The sequence below is a fragment of the Microtus oregoni genome, unplaced genomic scaffold (genome assembly GCF_018167655.1).
Source record: "Microtus oregoni isolate MIOR12 unplaced genomic scaffold, Mior012 000050F_002, whole genome shotgun sequence".
Lineage (NCBI taxonomy): Eukaryota > Metazoa > Chordata > Mammalia > Rodentia > Cricetidae > Microtus > Microtus oregoni.
In genome coordinates this window covers 1,427,166-1,449,012 of record NW_024543226.1, presented here as the reverse complement: position 1 = coordinate 1,449,012, position 21,847 = coordinate 1,427,166, and the positions used below count along the sequence as shown (strand labels likewise).

Genomic DNA, 21,847 nt, shown 5'->3' with positions numbered 1-21,847 from the left:
TCCTCTCCTCGTTACCCCCTCTCATCTCCTTCCTACTGCTGCGGAACCCCTTCTCTTCAATGAGTCCCCCTCTAACTCTCATGTCTTTATTTTATTATTGTTGTTTTCTAGTAACCCGCTGAGTTAAATTAGGTAGTTACATGAGCATGTGTTGTTAATTACTTGAGGGCAAGCAATTACCAGTGACTACATTCCTGAAAAAAATACTTACTGAAAAAAAAAATAATTTCTTCTTTCCAAGCAGCCATTAATTACCCAAAGCTCCTCAAGGTGGGAAGGGCTCATGAGCTCCCTCCCTATCCATGATAGGTTGTTGATGGACCCAGTGGTCGGCAGGTAACCACAGATGCTGAGGTCATGAGTGCAATGGTGGGCCTAAGGGTTGAGGGGCTGGGGGGCCGGCGGGCAAAGGGTTGGGCTCTGCATTGAACATCTCCCACACTGTAAAGAAATTTCTCTGACCAAGGCCAAGATCATAGCTGTACCATTACATGTATATGGTCGGAATGCATGTGTCTCTACTCATATCCACATACACAAATGTAGTGATAGTTCATTTGTATTTTAATAAAGAAAGCTTGCCTGAAGAACAGAATGCAAAACAAACACACTAGCCAGCCCTACAGGTCAGGCAGTGGTGGTGCATGCCTTTAATCCCAGCACTGGAGAGGTTTATAAAGCGGAATGAGACAGGAACTTGCTCTCTTTTCAGTCTGAAGATTTCATAGAGGTAAACTCTCTAGTGGCTTGGATGCTTTGTTTTTCTGATCTGCTACACAAAAACAAAATAAAATTCTAAAATATTTTAAGGGGAACAAGGGAGCTGAACACTATCATTCTGAATTGGACAAGCAGAACACCAAAGAAAGTGACTGACTGCCAAATATTGTCAAGACAAGGAGGAACAGCCCTTCAGAATATCATGCTTCACAGAATAGTCTATCGAGTATGCCAGGCCTGTAGTCTGAAGATAGATGTCCTGAAACATTGTAGAGGAATTTTGGGTGACTGTCCAGGCAATCAGCTGTTTCTGTGATTTCTCACATTTTTTGGAAGTCACTTGCTCACACTTTCTGCTTACTCATTTCCTTCTTGGGTCTCTTATGGAGTTGAATATTAAATATATTATAGTTTTTCTTGTTTACCTGACACAGAAATCAAGTTATGATAGAAAGTAAATTAGGTACAAGACTTGGGACTCACCAAGATCGAATAGATATGGAATATTTTATCTGAATTTGTCTTGACAATGTTTGCCAGTCAGTCACTTTCTTTTGTGTTCTGCTTGTCCAATTCGGATAGCATACTGTCAGCAGTTGAGGCAAGGCCATTTTCTTTCCCAGTGGTTTACTTTCAACACAAAGAAAGTAAACTCCATGTGGAATTTCTTCAATGCCCATTATCTTCTCTGAAGTAGATTGGTGCTGCCAGGAATAGACAAGTCTCATTGCCAAAAAAGAATCTAGGTTATTAAAACATCTTAAAAGCCATATTTAGTAGATCTCTGAAGTGTTTGAAGATGACCTATCTAAAATATACCTTTGTTTGACCTTGAAAACATACCTAATGTGACTACAAGTTCGATTATACTTCGTGACTAACTACTAATCTATATTTTCTTCTTATCCTAAACAATTGGGTAATAATTTTCAAAGACTAGAAATTTGTATTACATTGTTAGATGAGTTATATAGGTACAATACCATGAACAAGAGTAGAAATGTATATACAGTATGTTTTAACAAAATTAATCTCAAATTTATATTAATATACAAAATTTATATACAAGATGCAAAAGTCCAATCCAATGTAAAACATTTAAAACTGGCAGTTGTTTTTTAAAGTAGATTCAACAATCTATCTTTTTATTTTATCATATCTATATTCTCCCTTCTTTTCAGAGTAGATTCAATAATCTACCCTTTTATCCTATTAGAGCTAGGTGTGAAAATAAAAAAATACAAAAATAACATTCTGACTGAACAGTCTGTGCCTATGAAAGGAAAATGAAATAATGAGCTATTTAGTTAGGCAATCAAATGGCTTATACCAATTTTTACATTTCAAGATTCTCCTAGGTGACTGACAATCCAGACATATAAAGGATGGAAGCAATAAAAATTCTGTTTTTCATAATTCCAGGAATTTGAGTCCACAAACCTTAAGAACCTACTCTCTGAGACACTGCTTTCACCACAATACACAAAAACTTATCTGTAAACTAAAATTTGCATAAAAATTTCAAAGTGTGTGTAATTATTTGAGGACTTATACAGAGATACTTTGCTTGGGGGGCACATTTTTAACTGTCATAAAACCAGTTTTATTTTACTTTTCCTGATTTTATTCTTTCTGGACTTTTACTTACTTTGGAGCTGAACACTCACACTTTGAGTTAAGATCACATATTTCAGAAAGAAATTAGTAATTTACTTTTGGGTTTTGGTCGCAGAAACTTGTCAGTATAAAATAAGTCATTATTTAAAATCTCAGAGGATACTTGGCTACTCCAATGCATTGTCAGGTCTAACCACTTAGCTATGCAGAAACTATAATAGAGTTTAATATGACTAACACATGTTTCATAGGAATAAATGCACAGAAGTGGGGAAATAAGCAGCTAAATAGAAATCATATGGCAGTGGCCACCTATCAATCTGCAGAGGACCTTTTTGTAAGATACCAGTGGATTATTAAAGCCATAAACAGCATCAATCCTACATGTATTTGCACATATATATATATAACATATAAATATATGCCACATATATTATGTGTATAATATATTATTGATTAAGTATCATAAAGAGATTAATAACAATAACAAATCATAAAGTAAAAATATATTGGAGGCTGGAGAGATGGCTCAGCAGTTGAAAGCATTGATTTCTCTTCCAGAGGACTTTGGTTTGGTTCCAAGCATCCACATGACAAAACCACAATTGTTTGTAATTTCAATAACAGCATATTCGACACCCTCACACAGACATACATGCAGACAAAACACCAATGCACAAGAAATAAATATACTAATAATATAAAACATAACAATGATACTTAATTTATACCATATAATATATAAATATATAATTGCAATACTTTATGACAAAACTACTTAAAACCTACAGGTGGAACTTTGCATTATATTTTTGAACTATAGTAGGACACAACAAAAGTAAATGTTAAAATCTACTCACAGGTCCATGAAATATCAATATTGAAACTGTAGATGAGAGAAAAATACTATTTTAAATAAGTAGACTAATTTTGTCCAAACCAATTCTTTTGAGAACTGTATTTTTGGTTGAAAAATTGAATCTTCTATGTATGGGAAAGAAAAAAAGCCTATATATATATATATATAAATGAATTTGTCTTCCCTAGTTTCAATGCTCCTGCAAAGCAATCATCTGCAGACTTGCAAAATTCCTCGTGCATCATTATAGTATCCAACATAACATTGCTTCTAATCAGGGAACTCACTGTACAGCAGATGAGGAATAGCAACAGGCTCATGCTCATGGGATTCATTAGTCTCATATATTTAACTGTTTTTTTTTTCATTTAATGAGTTTTCCAGCTCAAATAAAGTGGATGTTTTGACTGTGGACAGGCACTTAATATTATTTGTTAAAATATAAATAAAATACCACTAGAGTGATTTGTTTCTTTAATATAATGCAAATATTCTCTGCACCACTGAAAATGCACTGAGGCTTTTTCCAGTGTATACAAAGTCCTTGGGTGATGTTTACACTTCCCTTTGCTATCCTGTAACCTAAACAGCAGGATATAAAGTTAATAAATCTCATGCTGTACAATAAAAATAATAAAGGAGGGATGGAATCAAACATATTTGCTCTCTATACCGTTATAATAAGGAAGAGCCACACACAAGAATCATGGCCCTCATTCCTGCAACTAGTTGTGGTTATTGCCGGGTTCTGTAACTATTTTACCTATTCTTTACTCTCTCTCTGCCCTTGGTAAGTACCTCAACTGACAATGGTTCATTCTTGATGGGTATGAGCCTTTAATCCTCCATGGATTAGATTACTATAGTTTTTCAGCCAATGCCTTATGAATAAGGATCAACAACACAAGGTGGTATCACAAGTCTTATTGAGTGAGAGGCGTCAGGAGGCCGAAGTTGTAGGTGCAGTTATAATGTCCAGTTCACCGGAGTCACTGTTAAGTTTGCTGCTGAAAGCAGGATATAGCATTTAAAAAACAAAAATTTACTAGCAGAGCAATAGAGATGATAGAGCTCTCGCTCCTTGATTCCAGGACCCATGAAATCCGGTTATTAGAAAAGCAGCACCATAAATTTGATACTGATTTGCAGCACATTCAGCTCCTTGGATAATATTACTCTCATATGGAATTACCTGTAAGGAAATGCCACCCAGTTTGTACTATAACTGAATCCTCAAAAAGCCATCCCACTTTGGCATGAGACTAATGAATCCTACGAGCATGAGCCTGTTGCTATTCCTCATCTGCTGTACAGTGAGTTCCCGGATTAGAAGCAATGTTATGTTGGATACTATAATGATGCACGAGGAATTTTGCAAGTCTGCAGATGATTGCTTTGCAGGAGCATTGAAACTAGGGAAGACAAATTCATATGCAGAGTGAGCATCTGCTCTAGTAAGAATAAAAATACATGCTCTTTCAGAATGATGGCTATAGTTCAATGTAATAAGCCTGTCACCTGGTATCTGGCTGGTTATTCTGAGGGAAGGAGCCATATATTGGACTCATTATCAGTACATAGGGATTGGACAATCAGTAGTGGCTATAGCAGGTCGGTCTTTGGGAATATAATCCTGTGTTGCTGAGCCCATATTTACCACAGTGGCAGTTCTGTGAATAAGCTTATTGCAAAACACATAAGAGAGCTGTAGAAAGAGGCTGATTGGTACCAACTGAACAGATCAGAATGTCCACTGATTAAGGCCTTTCTCTGCTGTGGTCACCCTTTCATGAATGTTCACATGGGTCACAAATACCTTCGTATCTCTCTAGTCCACTGAGAAAGGCCTATGTGCATATATGTCCCCAGAATTCTTAGCTATCAGTTTTCCAACTGTATTTCTTTGAAGTTCCTACCACTCAGCAAAATAGATGGAAACACATAAATTGTAACACAATATATCACATGGACATTTTCCTTTTCTCTCTTTTAAAAAACATTTTATTACTTATTTAAATATTTTTATTAATACTTTGAGAATTTCATAATCATATCTTGATAATAGTCACCCCTACTTGCCCAACTCTTTCCAGATCCACCCTCTTCCCCCTTACCTCCCTATCTACCCAACTTCAGGTTTTCTTCTTTTTTCAAACCTATCAAGTACAATTTGTATTGCTAAATTAACTGGAAGAATTGGGGCCTTGCTCACATTGAAGAAAAGTGACTCTCCTTCACTTAGCGGCTATCAAATGCTAATAGCTCCCCAGGCAGTGGTGAGATTTCATGGCCACACTACCCTCATGCTGACATTTGTCTTCCTTGAGCTTGCATAGGCCTTTCACATGTTATCACCATAGTTATGAGTTTACATGTACAGCGCCTTGTTGTAGCCTGAAAGTACTGTTCCATTGAAGTTATTCAACACCTCTGACTTTTACAATCTTTCTTCCCCCTCTTCTGCAATGATCCCTGAGCCTTAGGGTGAGGAGTGTTACATAGATGTCCCATTTTTAGGGCTGAGCATGGCACAGTCTCTAATTTTTGGCATGTTGACCACTTAATGTTAGTTGCCATTTACTGCAAGAAGTTTCTCTGATGAGGGCGAGAAATGTTCTAATCTATATGCATAGCAATAAGTAATTAGGAGTTGTTTTAATAGCATGTCAGTTAGCAGAATAACAGTATTAAGTTCTCTCCTATGGTATGACCTATATAGCCACAAGTTCTTGCCCCGTTAATGCCAGAAATGGGTTTCATTTCACGGAGCAAACCTTAGATTCATCAGAAAGTGGTTAGTTAACTTCCATTAACGTTCATGCCCCATTATAATAATGGGGATATTGTGTGTAGGGTCAGTCATTATTGCAGGCCACAGGATTCACATCTGAGTAGGGCTGATAATTGCTCTCCCCCTCCCCATAGTGGTCATGGCAGCTATGAGCACTATGAAGCTAATGAGCAGCGATGAAGCCTTTAGTTGAGTACCAGATTGATTTCTCCATGTTCTATGACTCAAAAATGTGGTATCTTCAGCAATAAGGTATTATTGTCAAATTCTAGAGGGTACCAGAGAGCACTGGTAATAGCTTGTATTGGCCATAATTTTTCTTTCTGAGAAAAAGAAACAACCATGAGCACAACTTAACTTCACAGCTCCCCTTAGAGATTGTTCAAGAATGGACCTGTCTAATTTTCCTTTCCTGTTGCAGTGATAGAAATGCTCTGACAAAAGCAACTCATGGGAGAAAGGCTTTATTTGGGTTGCGGTTCCAAGTAGCAGTCTATCATGTCAAAGACATGGCAGCAGCAGGAACTTGAGAGAACTGCTAACATCGCATTCACAGTCGAGACTTCAGAACAGTGGATTAATGGATACCAGTGTTGAGCTAGCTTTCTCTTTTTTATTCAGTTCAGGAACCTTGTGATTAGGGAATGCTACCACCCACAATAGGCATGTCTTCTCACTTCAATTAACATAATCAAGATACCACTCCTACACACACAGACACGCTCACTGGACAACTGCATCCAGACACTCACTCACTGAGATGCCTTTCCAAGTGAGTCTAGATTCTGTCAAGCTGACAATGAACCCTAACCATCACAGGATCATCATGTACAGGTCTTACAGCTATGAGGGGTACTTGAAGATGATGCACACCCATTTGTAACCTAGACAAGACTTTATTTTTCCTCAGTCAGTCAATTGTAGGGAAATCTCCATGAGGCCAGGTACAGGTTAGGAAAGATGGTATAATGAATTAACTAGAAGTGAGAACCGTGAACATTTGTTTTTTTTCCCATTTTTTTTATTGAGAAAAGGAAGAAAAAAAAACAAGTTTCCACCTCCTCCCAGCCTCCCATTTCCCTCCCCCTCCTCCCATCCTTCTCTCCCTCCTCTCACTCCTCTCCCCCTCCCTCTCCAGTCCAAAGAGCAGTCAGGGTTCCCTGCCCTGTGGTAAGTCCTAGGTCCTCCCCCCTCTGTCCATATCTAGGAAGGTGAACATCCAAACTGGCTAGGCTCCCACAAAGCCAGCACATTGCGTAGGATCAAAACCCCGTGCCATTGTCCTTGGCTTCTTATCAGCCCTCATTGTTTGCCATGTTCAGAGAGTCCAGTTTTAACCCATGCTTTTTCAGTCACAGTCCAGCTGGCCTTGGTGAGCTCTCAATAGATCAGCCCCACTGTCTCAGTGGGTGGGTGCACCCCTCGTGGTCCCGACTTCTTATCCTCTTGGCTATGGAAAGTAGACAAAATTGCCGGGGAGAAAATTGGGATCTTGGGGGTGGGGTGGGATGGGGGTAAGGGGAGATGGGGAGAGAAAAGGGAGAAGGGGAGGATGGGGGGAACTTGGGGAAAAAGGAAGATTGGGATAAAGGAAGGTAGGATAGGGGAGCATGGAAGCACAATTCTTAGTTAAGGGAGCCACCTTAGGGTTGGCAAGAGACTTGAACCTAGAGTGGCTCCCAGGAGCCCAAGCCGAGGTCCCCAGTTAGTTCCTTGGGCAGCTGAGGATAGGGAACCGGAAATGACCCTAGCCTATAGCAATACTGACGAATATCTTGCATATCATCATAGAACCTTCATCTGGTGATGGATGGAGATAGAGACAGAGACCCACACTGGAGCACTGGACTGAGCTCCCAAGGTCCCAATGAGGAGCAGAAGGAGGGAGAACCGTGAACATTTGAACAAACTTCTCATATAACTTTTACTTTATGGGCCTGGTGAAGCCCTATTTTCATACAGCATACTAGGTCATGCAGCATTCAGTTCACTATGGGCAATTCAGGTTATATTGTGGTGATCCGTGATTTGATATTCAGTTTCCATTAAGGCCCACTGACAAGTCAGAATCCATTTCTTTAAAGGAAAGTTGCCATCTGCAGAAGGTCACAGGGTTCTTCCCCAAAGCTGCATGAGTTTGGACTGTTGTATGTCTATAATACATCACAACAACAGCAGCAGCAGCAACAATGACAACAACAAAACACCCACAAAACAAAAAACAAACCAAACTAAAACCCAAACCTTACATCTGCACTGAAAATTTGGAGCACGACTTGACCTCCTGGATTGTAGATTCTTTATTATTTTAATTACTTGATGATAAAAACAATATTGTTACTTAAATCATACGAATAGGGCATAATTAAAATTTTGTTAGTTGTGTCTCTTTCACTTCTTTTAAATTGTTTTTCAGCTAAGTATATAAAGCACTGGGTGTCATCACAACATCTTCACACATATATACTTGGTTTTCACCTGTTTCCCTCCCTCCAGCCTTCCCCTTTCTCCCTGTCCCTGTCTGTCTGGTTCCCTTCCTACCTCTAGCTAACACTCTTTTCTCCTTTCTTGTCACAAGTATTCCATTACCCTCTCTGTTTTCCATTTCCCTCACGACTCCGACTCCTTCACCCTCTTCCTGATCCCCTAACATCACCTCCCCACACACACTTTGAAATCTCAGTTCTTCATATAAAAGTAAATATGGTAGCTCTTTTTTAATCTTGATTGCTTTGACTAATGTAGTTTCCACTTCCATCTACTTACTTGTAAACAGCATGATTTCATTTTGTAAGGTGATGGGGGAGAGTCTTCTGTTTTGTGTTAATTTCATTGGTTAAATAAAGAAACTGTCTTGGCCCTTCAATAGGACAGAAAATTAGGTAGGCGGAGTAGACAGAGAGAATGCTGGGAGAAAGAAGCCGAGTCAGGCAGTCACCATGATTCTCCCACCTGATACAGATGCAGGTTAAGATCTTTCCTGGTAAGCCACATGGTGCTACACAGATTATTAAAAATGGGTTAATCAAGATGTGAGAATTAGCCAATAAGAGGCTGGGACTAATGGGCCAGGCAGTGTTTAAAAGAATACAGTTTCCTTGTAATTATTTCGGGTATAAAGCTAGCTGGGTGGTAGGACTCGGCCCGCCGCTCCTCATACTATAGTAAGGTCACATAAAATTCCATTGTGTACAAGTTGTAGGAGGCTACTTGTTTGCTCCTGGCTGCTCAGCCCTGAAATAACCACACAGAAACTATATTATTTACATCATTGCTTGGCCTATTCGCTCTAGCTTCTTATTGGCTAGCTCTTACATTCTGCATTAACCCATCTCCATTAATCTGTGGCTGTGGCTTACCGGGTAAAGTTCCGTCCCTGGCATCTGTCTTAGGTGGAGCTACATGGTGTCTCTGACTCTGCCTTCTTTCTCCCAGCATTCAGTTTAGTTTTCCCCACCTAGATCTACTCTAACCTATCACAGGCCAAGCCAACTTCTTTATTCATTAACCAATAAAAGCAACACATAGAACTTCCCACACCATGTACATGTATCACATTTTATTTATCCATTCATCTGTTGATAGGCAAGTAGACTGGTTCCTTTGAATACTTGTATTAATCAATGAAGCAATCAACATGGATGGGCAAGCGTTCCTGAGGTGTGTTATATATGTTTCATGCTTTAGAGAAGGAAAGTAAAGGAGAGTTGCATTTCAGCAAAAATTTCAGAGTGTGAAAATATATTCAAAGAGCATCTACAAATATGCTTGATAAAATTTCCTTCCTATGGTTTCTTCAAACATCCACAGTTTAATTATCCTTCTTGCTATTTCCTCTTTCTGCTTTCTTACAGAACCTAGGACCATATGCCCAGGGATGGCACCACCCACAATGGGCTAGGCTCTTGCCCATTGATCACTAATTGAGAAACTGCCTTAGAGCTGAATCTCAGGGAGGCATTTTTTCAATTGAGGCTCCTTCATCTCTGATGATTCTAATTTGTGTCAAGTAGACATATAAAACTAGCCAGTATAGAAATATTCTATAAAGTTTGATGTAATTGTTGAGAAAGAACTTCTAAAATTATAGTGATGTACTACAATAATATAATGATATTATTGTGCCTCTATACTCAAAATGATACAAACAAATTTGCAATTGGAATTAGGATACAATATTAAAAGACATATCTTGAACTGAAGAAATGGCTTGGCAATCAAGAGCAACTATTGCTCTTGTAGGTACCTGAGTTTAGTTCCCAGAACCCATATGTGGCCACTGACAATTCTTTGTAACTCTAGCTCCAGGGATATCAGAGACTTCTGACCTCTGAGGGCACCTGTAGTCATACACACATGTGCTATCCCCAACAGTAATAATAATAATAATAATAACAACAACAAATCTTTAAAAATCATATCTTGCTGAAGGTTAGGGTAGTTGTTGATAGTGATTAAATTGTGATATTGGCAGAAAATATGTTTACATGCTTGATGAAAATATAATTGTTGCTGGGAATGCAGGCAGATCTCTGTGAGTTTGAGGCCAGCCTGGTCTATAGGTAAAGTTCCAGGATAGTGACAGCTATACAGAGAAACCCTGTCTTGGAAAACCAAAAAAGTATGTTTGTGTGTATGTATGTATGTATATATTAATAATATTATATTAAATATAATATTTAAAGTATATATAGCCGGGTGGTGGTGGCGCATGCCTTTAATCCCAGCCCTCGGGAGGCAGAGGCAGGCGGATCTCTGGGAGTTTGAGGCCAGCCTGGTCTACAAGAGCTAGTTCTGGGACAGGCTCCAAAGCTCCAGAGAAACCCTGTCTCAAAAAACCAAAAAAAAGTATATATATATATACAATTTTATTATTATACTTATATATATGTGTGTGTATGTATGAATGATTGTAACTACCAATAAAATTATTATATAGTATAGAAGTTTTCAGTGGCAAAAGGGAAAGGCACATATCAGGAAGACCCCATAAGATGCAACAATAAAAAACTACACAAAATAGAAAACACAACATAAGATGTCAGGGATAAGGCCTCAAATATGCAATTATAATTAATATGGATAGCTGAATCCCCCAACTAGAGTACTTTCAGTTTTATTTTATAGAAAACTAAACAATGCTTTACAAGACACATATAAATAGACATAGAAAGACTGAAAATGAAATGGGAAAGGATCAAAAGCATGAGAATTTAAATAGGATTGTTAAAATTAATTTTGGATAAACTAAGCAAAATGAATTAAATAGTACAAAAAGTTATTTTATATTTTAAAATATTATGATTCAATAAGAATATATAACAGGAAACTTTGCTAAATAGTATAACATTGAAATATACAAATAATAGTCCTTGGGAATGAAGCAGATAACCACAATTTGGACTAGTAGCTAATCAGCTAAAGGGAAAATAAAGCTTGTGATAAAATTGCAAAATCCAAGATAGTCATTCTATTTTAACTTGTGATATATAAAATTCACATTTATTTGGCTAAATGTGACAAAGGTGTTTTTCCTTTGACTGTGAGTCTTTTGGTCAGCTTTACACAGTTTAAAATATTTATTTATTTATTATGTATACAATATTCTGTCTGTATGTATGTCTGCAGGCCAGAAGAGGGCACCAGACCAGATGGTTGTGAGCTACCATGTGGTTGCTGGGAATTGAACTCAGGACCTTTGGAAAAGCAGGCAATGCTTGATGGAGGAAGGTCATTGGCTAATAAAGGAACTGCCTTGGCCCATTTTATTGGTTAGAGGATAGGTGGGAGGAGTAAACAGAACAGAATGCTGGGAGGAAGAGGAAGTGAGCTCAGAGAGTCTCGACAGCTCTCTTCTCGGGAGCAGACGCCTGAGAGAGACGCCATGCCCCGCTCCCAGGATGAAGCTCCGACCCAGGATGGACATAGGCTAGAATCTTCCTGGTAAGCGCACCTTGGGGTGCCATACACAGATGATTAGAAATGGGCTAAATTAATATGTGAGAATTAGCCTAGAAGAGAATAGGCCAAGCAGTGTCTAAATTAATACAGTTTGTGTGTTGTTATTTCGGGCATAAGCTAGCCGGGCAGACAGCCTGGGTGCTGGGGACGCAGCCCCGATGCTCTTATTACTACAAATGCTCTTAACCACTGAGCCATCTCTTCAGCTCCCCTTTTTTTAAGCCTTTTTTTTTTCGAGACAGAGTTTCTCTGTGGCTTTGAAGCCTGTCCTGGAACTAGCTCTGTAGACCAGGCTGGTCTCGAACTCACAGAGATCCGCCTGCCTCTGCCTCCCGAGTGCTGGGATTAGTGAAGAAGCCATTATCCATGATGTATTGTCCATAATTTTCAGTTCTGTTCATTTTAGGCACAATGTTCAGTAGAGCTCTAAAACTTATTCATGTCATATAACTGAAGCATCTTACCTATTTAAGAACAATTCCCTATTTTCCCTTCTGTTGAGCCCCTGACAACCTCTTGGAATCTATGAGTTTGACTGTTTTAGATCCCACACTATTTGTCCTTCTGCCAGCTTGTTTTACCTAACATGATCTTTCTTAGAGATATCCATATCATCACATATGGCAAGATTTCCTTCTTTCCCTACGGCTGAATACCCTGCTATCCTGCTGTGTATTCTATATTTTCTTTTCTCAGTCATCTGTTGTTTCTATTTGTGGTTAATGTGAATGATGCTCCAATGAACATCAGAGTGCAGGCGGACGTCTCTTTATGCCTTTGCAATCTCTCTCTCTCCCTTGTATATCTGTATGTGTGTGCGTGTGTGCATGTGTGTGTGTGCATGTATATATGAGTGCATGTGTGCTAGTTAGTTGTTTTTGTCCACTTGACACACATCTAGACATATTTGTGAAGAGGGGACCTCAAATGAGAAATGTCTCCATCAGACTGACCTACAGGCAAGCCTGTGGGGCTATTTTCTTGATTACTGGTTGATGTGGGGGATCCAACCCACCATGGAGAGCAAGCCGGAAGGTAGCACTCCTCCACGTTCTCCGCTTCAGCTCGTTCTTGCCTCTAAGTTCCTGTCTTGAGCTCCTATCTTAGCTTTCCTCAACTACCTGAAAATTTGAACATGGAAAAATACTTTCTTCCTCAAGTTGGAAGTTAGTAAGTGTTCTTTTTTGTTTGCTTTTTAATAACATACAATGACTTTGTTGACTGCTTGTTTTAGTCAGTGTTTTATCACAACAATAGAAACATAACTAAGACAATACTTACATTTTTTGACTGTTGGAAACAACTTCTTACTGATTTCTATAATTGTTACACTATTTTCTATTCCTCAGCAGAGTATTGTACCAGGGTTCAAATTCTCAACATCTTTCCCAGTAGTTGTTTTTCTCTTTTTGAGAAGAGAAATTCATACTTAAAATGAGGTGATGTCTCAGCTTGTTATTAAGCATTTTCCCATATAATCTGTTGGATATTTCAATCTTTTTTAAGTAAAAATATCTGCTCAGATTCTTTGTTCATTTAAACAGTTGGATTATTTATTTTATTTTCCCCTATTTCTGAATTGTTTCAATTCCTTATGTTTTCTTGATATAAATGTGTGACAGAAAGGCTCCATTTTAAAAAGATGTCACTTCTCAAATTAAAATGCAGGTTTATTGGAAGTGCTGCATCAACATTTTTTTCTGTAGGTCGTTTAATTTTTTCTATTTGCACAAGGAAAAAACCAGGGATGTCTCTATATAGTATTGCACTTTTGCACAGATTTAAAGGAAATTAGTATTCATAGGATAAGCAAGTCTATGAGGGAATATATATCTATATTTTTTGAGTGGTTGGGTTTAGGGGTTTTCCAGTTGTTTGTAACTCGTAAGTGTCTGGTAAAAGCTCTTACTCTTTTCCCTATTAAAATGAACAACTGTATGCACAGAGTCTCAACACAACTTTAGGTAACAGTTGTCCAGATGAAACTGCCTGCTCTAGGTTAAGTGTGGTCAGTGTTGGCAGTAGGCCTGGGAATACATTTGGCCAAGCAGTCATCAATGTGACTGTGAACTTGTCGGCAGTGACCCTGAAATAAGCTTAGGTTCTTCCGGGATCTCCGGGACTTCAGGAGGCCAGAGAGGCCTAGCAAGCTGTATTCTTAGGTACTGCTAGCAGCAGGACCAGGAGCACCATGAATAAGGGCAGAGAGGGAGGCAAAAACAGTAAGATCTCCTGTGCAATGCCTAGATACTTATTGGGAATTTGGGGAAAGGCATTGCAGGAGCCAGATATTTTCACTTAAGTGTGTTATCTGAATAAAGGTGGCATGTATTATTGTAGTTACCCATGCGTGTATGCATGGGTATGTGTGTGTGTATTTGGACTGAGCAACAAACAGCTGCTTGAACACAGGGAATGAGAGGCTCTGGAATGTAGGAGGCAGCACATTCCTCACTTGGTAGGGCAAGGAGAATGGGACCCCCCCCTCCTCTCTCAGCTGTCTCAGCTTCAGTAGACTGCAATCTAATCCAGGGGCAGGTGTTTAGCGCCATCAAACCTTCCTTGTAGCAAGCAGTAAAGATACTGGGTACTTAAATACATGTTTTACTTTAATTAAATAAGTTAGGATTGATTATGTTGCTTTTATTTTGCCAAATTGCAAGTCGAGGCAATAGTAGAAAAAAATGGAGCAGTTTGTATAAAATGGTTCAAATCAGACTTAGAATATTCATAAGTCATTCAAAACATTTCAGTTTTCAGTTTTAAAAACAAATTAGTGCATTTTGAAAGCAACTATTTGCAATCAGTAGAAAATGTTTGCGTGATAAATGCATATATATTACAATTAGTTAGGTCCCCTGGGTTCTCCTCTTTTACTTCAATTTTTCTTCACACAAATGAAAAACATAATTTTATATCCTCAATATAAAAGTAAAGCCGATTTTTAACAAATGGGCAGAAAATGTTAAGAAACATAATTCCACTCCCTGTCTCCTTTTCTGAAATCCTATTTGGTATAGGAGTGCCCGGGAAACGCTGGGATTTCCAAGCTGAAAGGGGGAGGGAAGAAGGGAAAAGCGTTTGAGGCAGGAATAGAGAAAAGCCAGGATTATTCCTAGAAAAGAAAGAAAAGGCCAGTGCAGCCTGCCTCTGTGTTAACCATAGAAAGGCAAATTCTAACCACAAAAGAAGCAACTAGTTTGGGAACAAAACAAAGAGGAAATGAGTATCAGGACCTGGTGTGGCAGGGAAGGAAGGGAAATGCTGCCTCCTGTCGCAGTGCTGGCGGGAGTGTAGTTGGTGTCCTGATCTCACTGGTGACGTGACCGTCACGTGAGCAGAAGCAGACGTGTGCAGACATCGTTTTAATTCTGCTCTACGTTTGGTGTTTGCTCTCTCGGTGTTCTTGCTGAGCGGGCAGGCGTGCTGCGGAAGCAGGAGAAGTTGCCTGGATCCCAACAGGTCTGTGTTGCCAATGGGGGATGTCTGGGATCGCTGTCTTCTGGGTAGCTGTTGACAGAGATGCTAGCCACTCAGTCTGCTCTCTTCACGCTCTTGCAATGTCTTCGGACCGTCTTAGAACAAAAAAAACCCCCAAAAACTCAAAACAAAAAACGGTGTACACTGGAGGGAGAGATTTCAGGGGAGACCCCAGATTAGGGTTTGGGAGTTGGGGGGGGGGGTGTCTTTGGCATGTTCTGAATCTGGAAGGGCAACTATTATGAATTGGTGCATGGATCCTTCCACGAAGACAGAATTTAGAAGCAGTGAAGACTGTTAAGTAAGGCCATTAAGTAGGGCGCAGTACCTCTAAGAGCTAAGGGATAATCGACATCGAATTTCTGCATGTCAGTCTAAAAGCTGAGTTTGCCCAGGGACCATAAAAGGGTGGTGATGGCTTAGGGCTTTATCATAACTCGGGATCATTACTGACTCTAGCAATCTACGTGCCTGTCCTCCCATGTCCCCACCTCAGGAAAAAGAACAGCTCTCATAGTCCTACAGAAAAAAATGGCTATCTTTGGGGGTGGGCTGGGTTGGGAAGAACAGAAGAGATCTGTCATCTTCCGTAGCTCGCGTTTTTTCTTACTCGCTGGGCCCGCCTCCAGCCCTGCGCTTCCCAAAGGGGTGTGGTTTTTGCTGGGAAAATGGCCGACCACCGCATAAAGGAATGCCAGGATGTAGTACTATAGAGTCAGGGTGGTGTCAGCGGAGTCTAGAGAACTGGGGGTTGGGTGAGAATTAAAAACGTGAAAGCCGTCTGATCATCCAGGTCAGATTTGGGAACGCTGGCATTTAGACGGTCTAAGTTTTGTGTTCTGTCTCTGCTTAAGCGCCTGTATCTGTTGGATCTTGCTCCTGAAGACCAGTCCGAACGAGAAGCAGGGAGGCAGAACCGATTTCCAGAATCAAGTAGGTCGGAAGAAACGTGATGACACTGTTTGGCGTGCAGGGGGGGAGGGCTACTGGGGTAGACAATAATGATGACAATGAACTCGAGTGGATTTAGACTTTCCCTGCATCTCTTTACTTTGGTCCTGAGCTTAGCAAGGGAAGCATTTTGCAGATAAGAAGCTGAGGAGATGGTTAGGTGGGACTAACTGTAGCGAGTGCTGGGTTGGAGACAGGGAAGACATTATTCTAAAATACTGTGTGGTACAGTGTCCTTGGTGTTGGTCTAATAGGCACCCAGTTTGTTAGTCCTTAAGTTTGGTGAACTTAGAAGCTGAGATGAGGGAGGAAAGAAATCTCGCAGAGCTGTGGGAAGCGATATATAATCGTCCAGTCGAGTGATAGGCTCTCTTTGAGACCGTTGGGGTGGCAGAAGCAAGTGTGGATGCACTTAGAGTGTATCTGATTTCTAGGTACCGCTGTCCATTTCTTTACAAGGAAGGGTGGATATTGTCATCTTTGGGAGAGGTGTCAGATAGAGTAGTGGGGAAGGGGCAGGAGACTGATCATCCAAGGAGGAAGGGGAAAGAGATAATGCCATATTCCTGTGCACTGAGGAAGGTAACAGAAGTTAAGAAAGACTGAAGCAAAGGGCAAGGGCCTGGGAGATGGATTATATCCTGGGTTGGGTGTGATTTATCTGGTTCTTGAATTCTCAGATCAGACCTCTGTATTCTTTTGTTTGCAGATCTGCAAGAAGCTGGAAAGAAGGAAGTGACTACTGGGATCTCTGGTAGTGTTTGCGAGGGTGACCCTGTGACCCTGACTCAGGACATCTGGAAGGGTAAAGATCATAAGCAACATATCAATTTATTCAATTTAGCATTCTTGGGATGGGTAGAAGAACATAAGATTGGAGAATCTGGGTGTTTGGAAAATTTCTAAAGTTGCTTCCAGATAAAGGAAAGGAATAATGAAGAGGATACCAAGTCCCCAATGCTAGCCAGTATCTCTGTATGTTTGTATGTTTGCAGGCAAGTGATTCAGTCTCCTTGTGTACAAAGGCACAATTGGATAAGTCACAAGTCTGAAATCTTCTTTCCCTCCAGATCTCACTGTATCTGCTGTTGTAGCTTCTCCTACCTACAAAATCAGAAGACTTTACCCCTGACCTGGGACTATTGCGGACCAGAGCAAGCCAGCTTTGTATCCAGGTTAAGGAATTCACCCCAGCTGTACCATGGGCCGCACCCGGGAAGCTGGATGTGTGGCTGCGGGCATGGTCATTGGGGCTGGTGCCTGCTACTGTGTATACAGACTGACTTGGGGAAAAGACGAGAATGAGAAACTGTGGGATGATGAAGAGGAGGAAGAGGAGGAGGAAGAGGTGGAAGAGTCTTGTAGTGACAAACTGGAAACGGGGGGCAAAACTGAGAAAGGAGTTAAAACTAATGTTGGGGTGGAGGCAGGAGACAAACCTCAGGATGACTCAAAGGCCAAGGTTGATGTAGATGTGGGACCTGAGAATGGTCCAGGTGTAAAGAAGGAAGCACACCCAGAATCCCAGGGTGGAGGGGGCCTAGAAGCTAAGGCTAAGGCCCTTTTCAAGATCCTGAAGGAACAAGCAAGTGCGAAGGCAGGCAGAGGGATCAGGGTTGGTAATATCTCTGGGAGAAGGACCCTGACATCGAGTTTGCCCTGCCCAGGAGGCAGGGGTGGAGGTTGCCACCCTGGCAGGAGTGGCTCTAGGGCTAAAAACAGGGCAAGTGGAAAACCAAAGAAAAAGAATCGAACTAAGAGCACCAAGACTCCAGCCACAGTGTGGCCTGTACGCAGGACCAAGTTCAGCTTTCCCTATAAAATTGATGATATTCTGAGTGCTCCTGACCTTCAAAAGGTCCTTAACATCTTGGAGAGAACAAATGACCCTTTTACTCAGGAGGTGGCCTTGGTCACACTGGGTAACAATGCAGCATATTCATTTAATCAAAATGCCATACGTGAATTGGGTGGGGTCCCAATTATTGCAAAACTGATAAAAACAAGAGACCCCATTATTAGGGAAAAGACTTACAATGCCCTTAATAACTTGAGTGTTAATTCCGAAAATCAGGGCAAGATTAAGACTTACATCAGTCAAGTGTGTGACGACACCATGATCTGTCGCCTGGACTCAGCCGTGCAGATGGCTGGACTGAGACTGCTAACCAACATGACTGTGACCAATCATTACCAACATTTGCTGTCCTATTCTTTTCCAGACTTTTTTGCCTTGTTATTCCTGGGAAATCACTTCACCAAGATACAGACTATGAAACTAATTATAAACTTTACTGAAAATCCAGCCATGACAAGAGAGCTGGTCAGTTGTAAAGTACCATCAGAATTGATTTCCCTCTTTAATAAGGAATGGGATAGAGAGATTCTTCTTAACATCCTTACCCTTTTTGAGAATATAAATGACAACATAAAAAGTGAAGGGCTTGCATCCTCCCGGAAAGAATTCAGCAGGAGCTCGCTATTTTTTTTATTCAAGGAGTCTGGAGTTTGTGTTAAAAAAATCAGAGCATTAGCCAGTCATAAGGATCTGGTGGTCAAAGTCAAAGTTCTCAAAGTGCTAACCAAACTGTAATTTGTCATGTGCCCCAAGCCCTGCTGACATAACGTTTCTTCAGTCTGCACGTGGGGACAATGTGCTTTGTAACTTCTCCGATTTTCATTGTGCTTGCGTGGCAAAGAGATTCTCTGAGCTGCTATTTAGGGATGATGAGCATCACAGATTATCAATAGCCCTTGATGCTGGCTTTAGACTGAGCCATCTTAAATATGCCAAATACATATTAGAGCTTACACAAAGAAAGCATTTATGAATTCAACTTGCTTACCTAGGTGGAGATATTTTTATTGGTTGCCCAAACTGACAGTGAGGTAACTATATGTCATAAATGAGCTATACTTTTGTATTGGTTTAAATTTGTTCATCTAAGAGTTGTGCTTTATCAATAAAGTTATGTTTAAGTAACAGAGAAAAGAAAAGACATTGTCTTCTTCCTTGGGCTCAAGGTGTGTGTGTGTGTGTGTGTGTGTGTGTGTGTGTGTGTGTGTGTGTGAGAGAGAGAGAGAGAGAGAGAGAGAGAGAGAGAGAGAGAGAGAGAGAAAGAGAAAGAGAGAATACATAAAATTAAGGACTATTTTTGTATGTTTATAAAATCCGGAAGATCTTCTAGTCACGGGCAAACCCTTCCTATTGGTGCTAAGAGGCAGCAGAAACTACTGTATACTGTGGTACCCTGGGAATGTTTTAAGGGGAAGGGTAAGTTTGAAGAATAAGAAACAAAGGGTCTGAAGATTATTGAGGGCAGACTGGTGGAAGAAAGGCCTGGAGGTGGGACTTTAGCTTCAGAGAGCAGGCTGGTGAACGTGTGTCAGGATTAAAGAGGAGGTCCTTATAGAAATATTCATAAAACATCAATGGAGCTGACAGGTTATTAGGGAAGGATTTTTACAGATAATTGTTCGAGGATAACGGAAGATTAGCAGAACCACAGGCATGTGTAGATGCTGCTAAACCTGACACAAAGAGCCCTATTTAAGAAGGTTGTCTTCCCAGGAGCCCTCTGTTCAACACTCGATTGATGCTACCCTTCTTATCAATCACTGTGGTCAGGAATTATTGCTTGCTTCGCCTCAGGCTCTTTGAGTACGCGCACGGTGTACTGTGCTCTGTGGATTCGAGTGGTAATGTCCCCTGTTACTCTCAAATAAGAATCAGAATTCTTTGGTTAATCTCTCTCTGGTGTTTCATTTTCATTTATTTGTTTTTATTTAGGTTGATTATAAGATAAGCTGGATCCAACAAGTGCTGGGTGAGCCTAGTGTGGGGCGTGGCCCACTTCCTGATGCACCAGTGTTTACCTGGAAGGTTGCAGCTCTCATTTTAGGAAGAGCAGGATCCTGGCCTGTGATTGTCTGTGTTCAGGGAGAAGTCAGTTTCTTCTCTTTTTAAGGATGATAAAGTACGATTAATAAAAACTCAGAGAGAGAAATTGGGATTCAACCAGAAGATCCAAAAAAGCAAAACAGTTACTGGCTTTTACCTCCACCTCAGTTCGAAATGGTGATCCTGCCTCCAGGAGTCTCAGAACGAGACTGTGACTGAGAGCTGTCTCCTCCTGTTTTATAATCCTCTCTAGTGCTGGGATTAAGGGCATGCACCATTACCACCTGGTTTCTATGGCAACTAGTGTGGCTACTGGGATGAAAGGTGTGTGTTATTGCGGCCTGGTCTAGAAGGCTGGCCAGTGTGGCTGTTTTACTTTTCTGATTCTCAGGCAAGTTTTATTTACTAAAACACAAGTGAAATGCCACTATAGGATGATGTTAAGAGACTCAGGGGATAGCCTGCTATTTTGATTTTCTCATCAAACACTTTTAGGATCTGTGTCCATCTAAATGTGCACTCAAGGATAATTTTCTAAGAATGGGGCTCATTTGGTTAAATCGTCCCCACTCCCCATGAAGCCGAACTTTTCAAGACTCAGGGAACAGGCTTTCTTTCTTTAATTCATACGTCATCGGCCTTGTTTCTAAAGAAACTCCAGCGTGGGGTAGACAATTGATGCAGGTGATATACATTTCATGTTCTTGACTCTCTGGTTTTGCTAGGTTCTCTGGAGAGTGGCTTTGAACATAGCGAAAACATAAGATTATTTTTTCATGCTGGCTGCTTACATTACACTTACCCCACATCCCAGACTGAAGTTTGTCCCTGGTTTGTCTGTTTAAGTTGTGGCTCTTCCTTGCTTTTGAGCCAGAACAGTCTCAGCTTTATTGTTAGGTCTCCTGTGTGCTCAGGCTGAGGGCGAGGTGGGGGCAGGGAAGGGGTATTTACAACCGACAGTGCCTCACCCTCTCCAATGGGGCCTTGTCAGGTTTGTGTTGAGAGTTGGGCCATGTTGGTGCTTGAAGAGGGGTGTGGGAGCATTGGGAGGGAAGGCCAGGGATGGAAGCCCTGGTTGAGGGCTAACTCTGTCTGCATAGGTTCCTGCAACTGTAATTTGATCCCCTATTGAGAGGGGGCCGACCAGACCATTACCATCCTGGAAGGTGAAAGAGGAGCTCTAATAAAGGCAGCTTTGTTTGAGCTTGTGGCCTCCTCATTTACTCATTTACTCATTACTCATTACTGAGCTTGCAGAGGGTATAGCTTGTTGTCAAATAAAATGGGACTTCCTTTTCAAAATAAAACACAGAAAGATAATTTATTACTGTGAGAAATAGAATTAATAAGCACAACAGATTCTTAATGTTTCCTGCTTATAGCATTTTCTCCCTAAGATCAATGTTGATTACGATCAGCGTCTTCATAGAAGGTTGTTTATTTAATGGTCTGGAATTTGGGTAATTTCGATAGATACTGCTCCCATCAAAGTAGGAGGCCTGGTGGAGAACTGCTTCATTTAGCTTTGTTTATGTTTTCTTTTTCCTGAAAATGTGATTAGTGACTG

At 40.6% G+C, this 21,847-nt stretch overlaps 1 protein-coding gene across 1 annotated transcript; it reads left to right on the top strand.

Moving 5' to 3' along the window:
- The first annotated feature begins 15,285 nt into the window (after nucleotides 1-15,285).
- Nucleotides 15,286-19,362, top strand: LOC121436694 (armadillo repeat-containing X-linked protein 1). The gene is made up of 4 exons (XM_041636691.1): nucleotides 15,286-15,410; nucleotides 16,283-16,361; nucleotides 17,089-17,184; nucleotides 17,450-19,362. Exon 4 carries the CDS (start codon nucleotides 17,581-17,583, stop codon nucleotides 18,970-18,972), a length of 1,392 nt encoding a protein of 463 aa, XP_041492625.1. The 5' UTR covers nucleotides 15,286-15,410; nucleotides 16,283-16,361; nucleotides 17,089-17,184; nucleotides 17,450-17,580; the 3' UTR covers nucleotides 18,973-19,362.
- The last annotated feature ends 2,485 nt before the right edge of the window (nucleotides 19,363-21,847 follow it).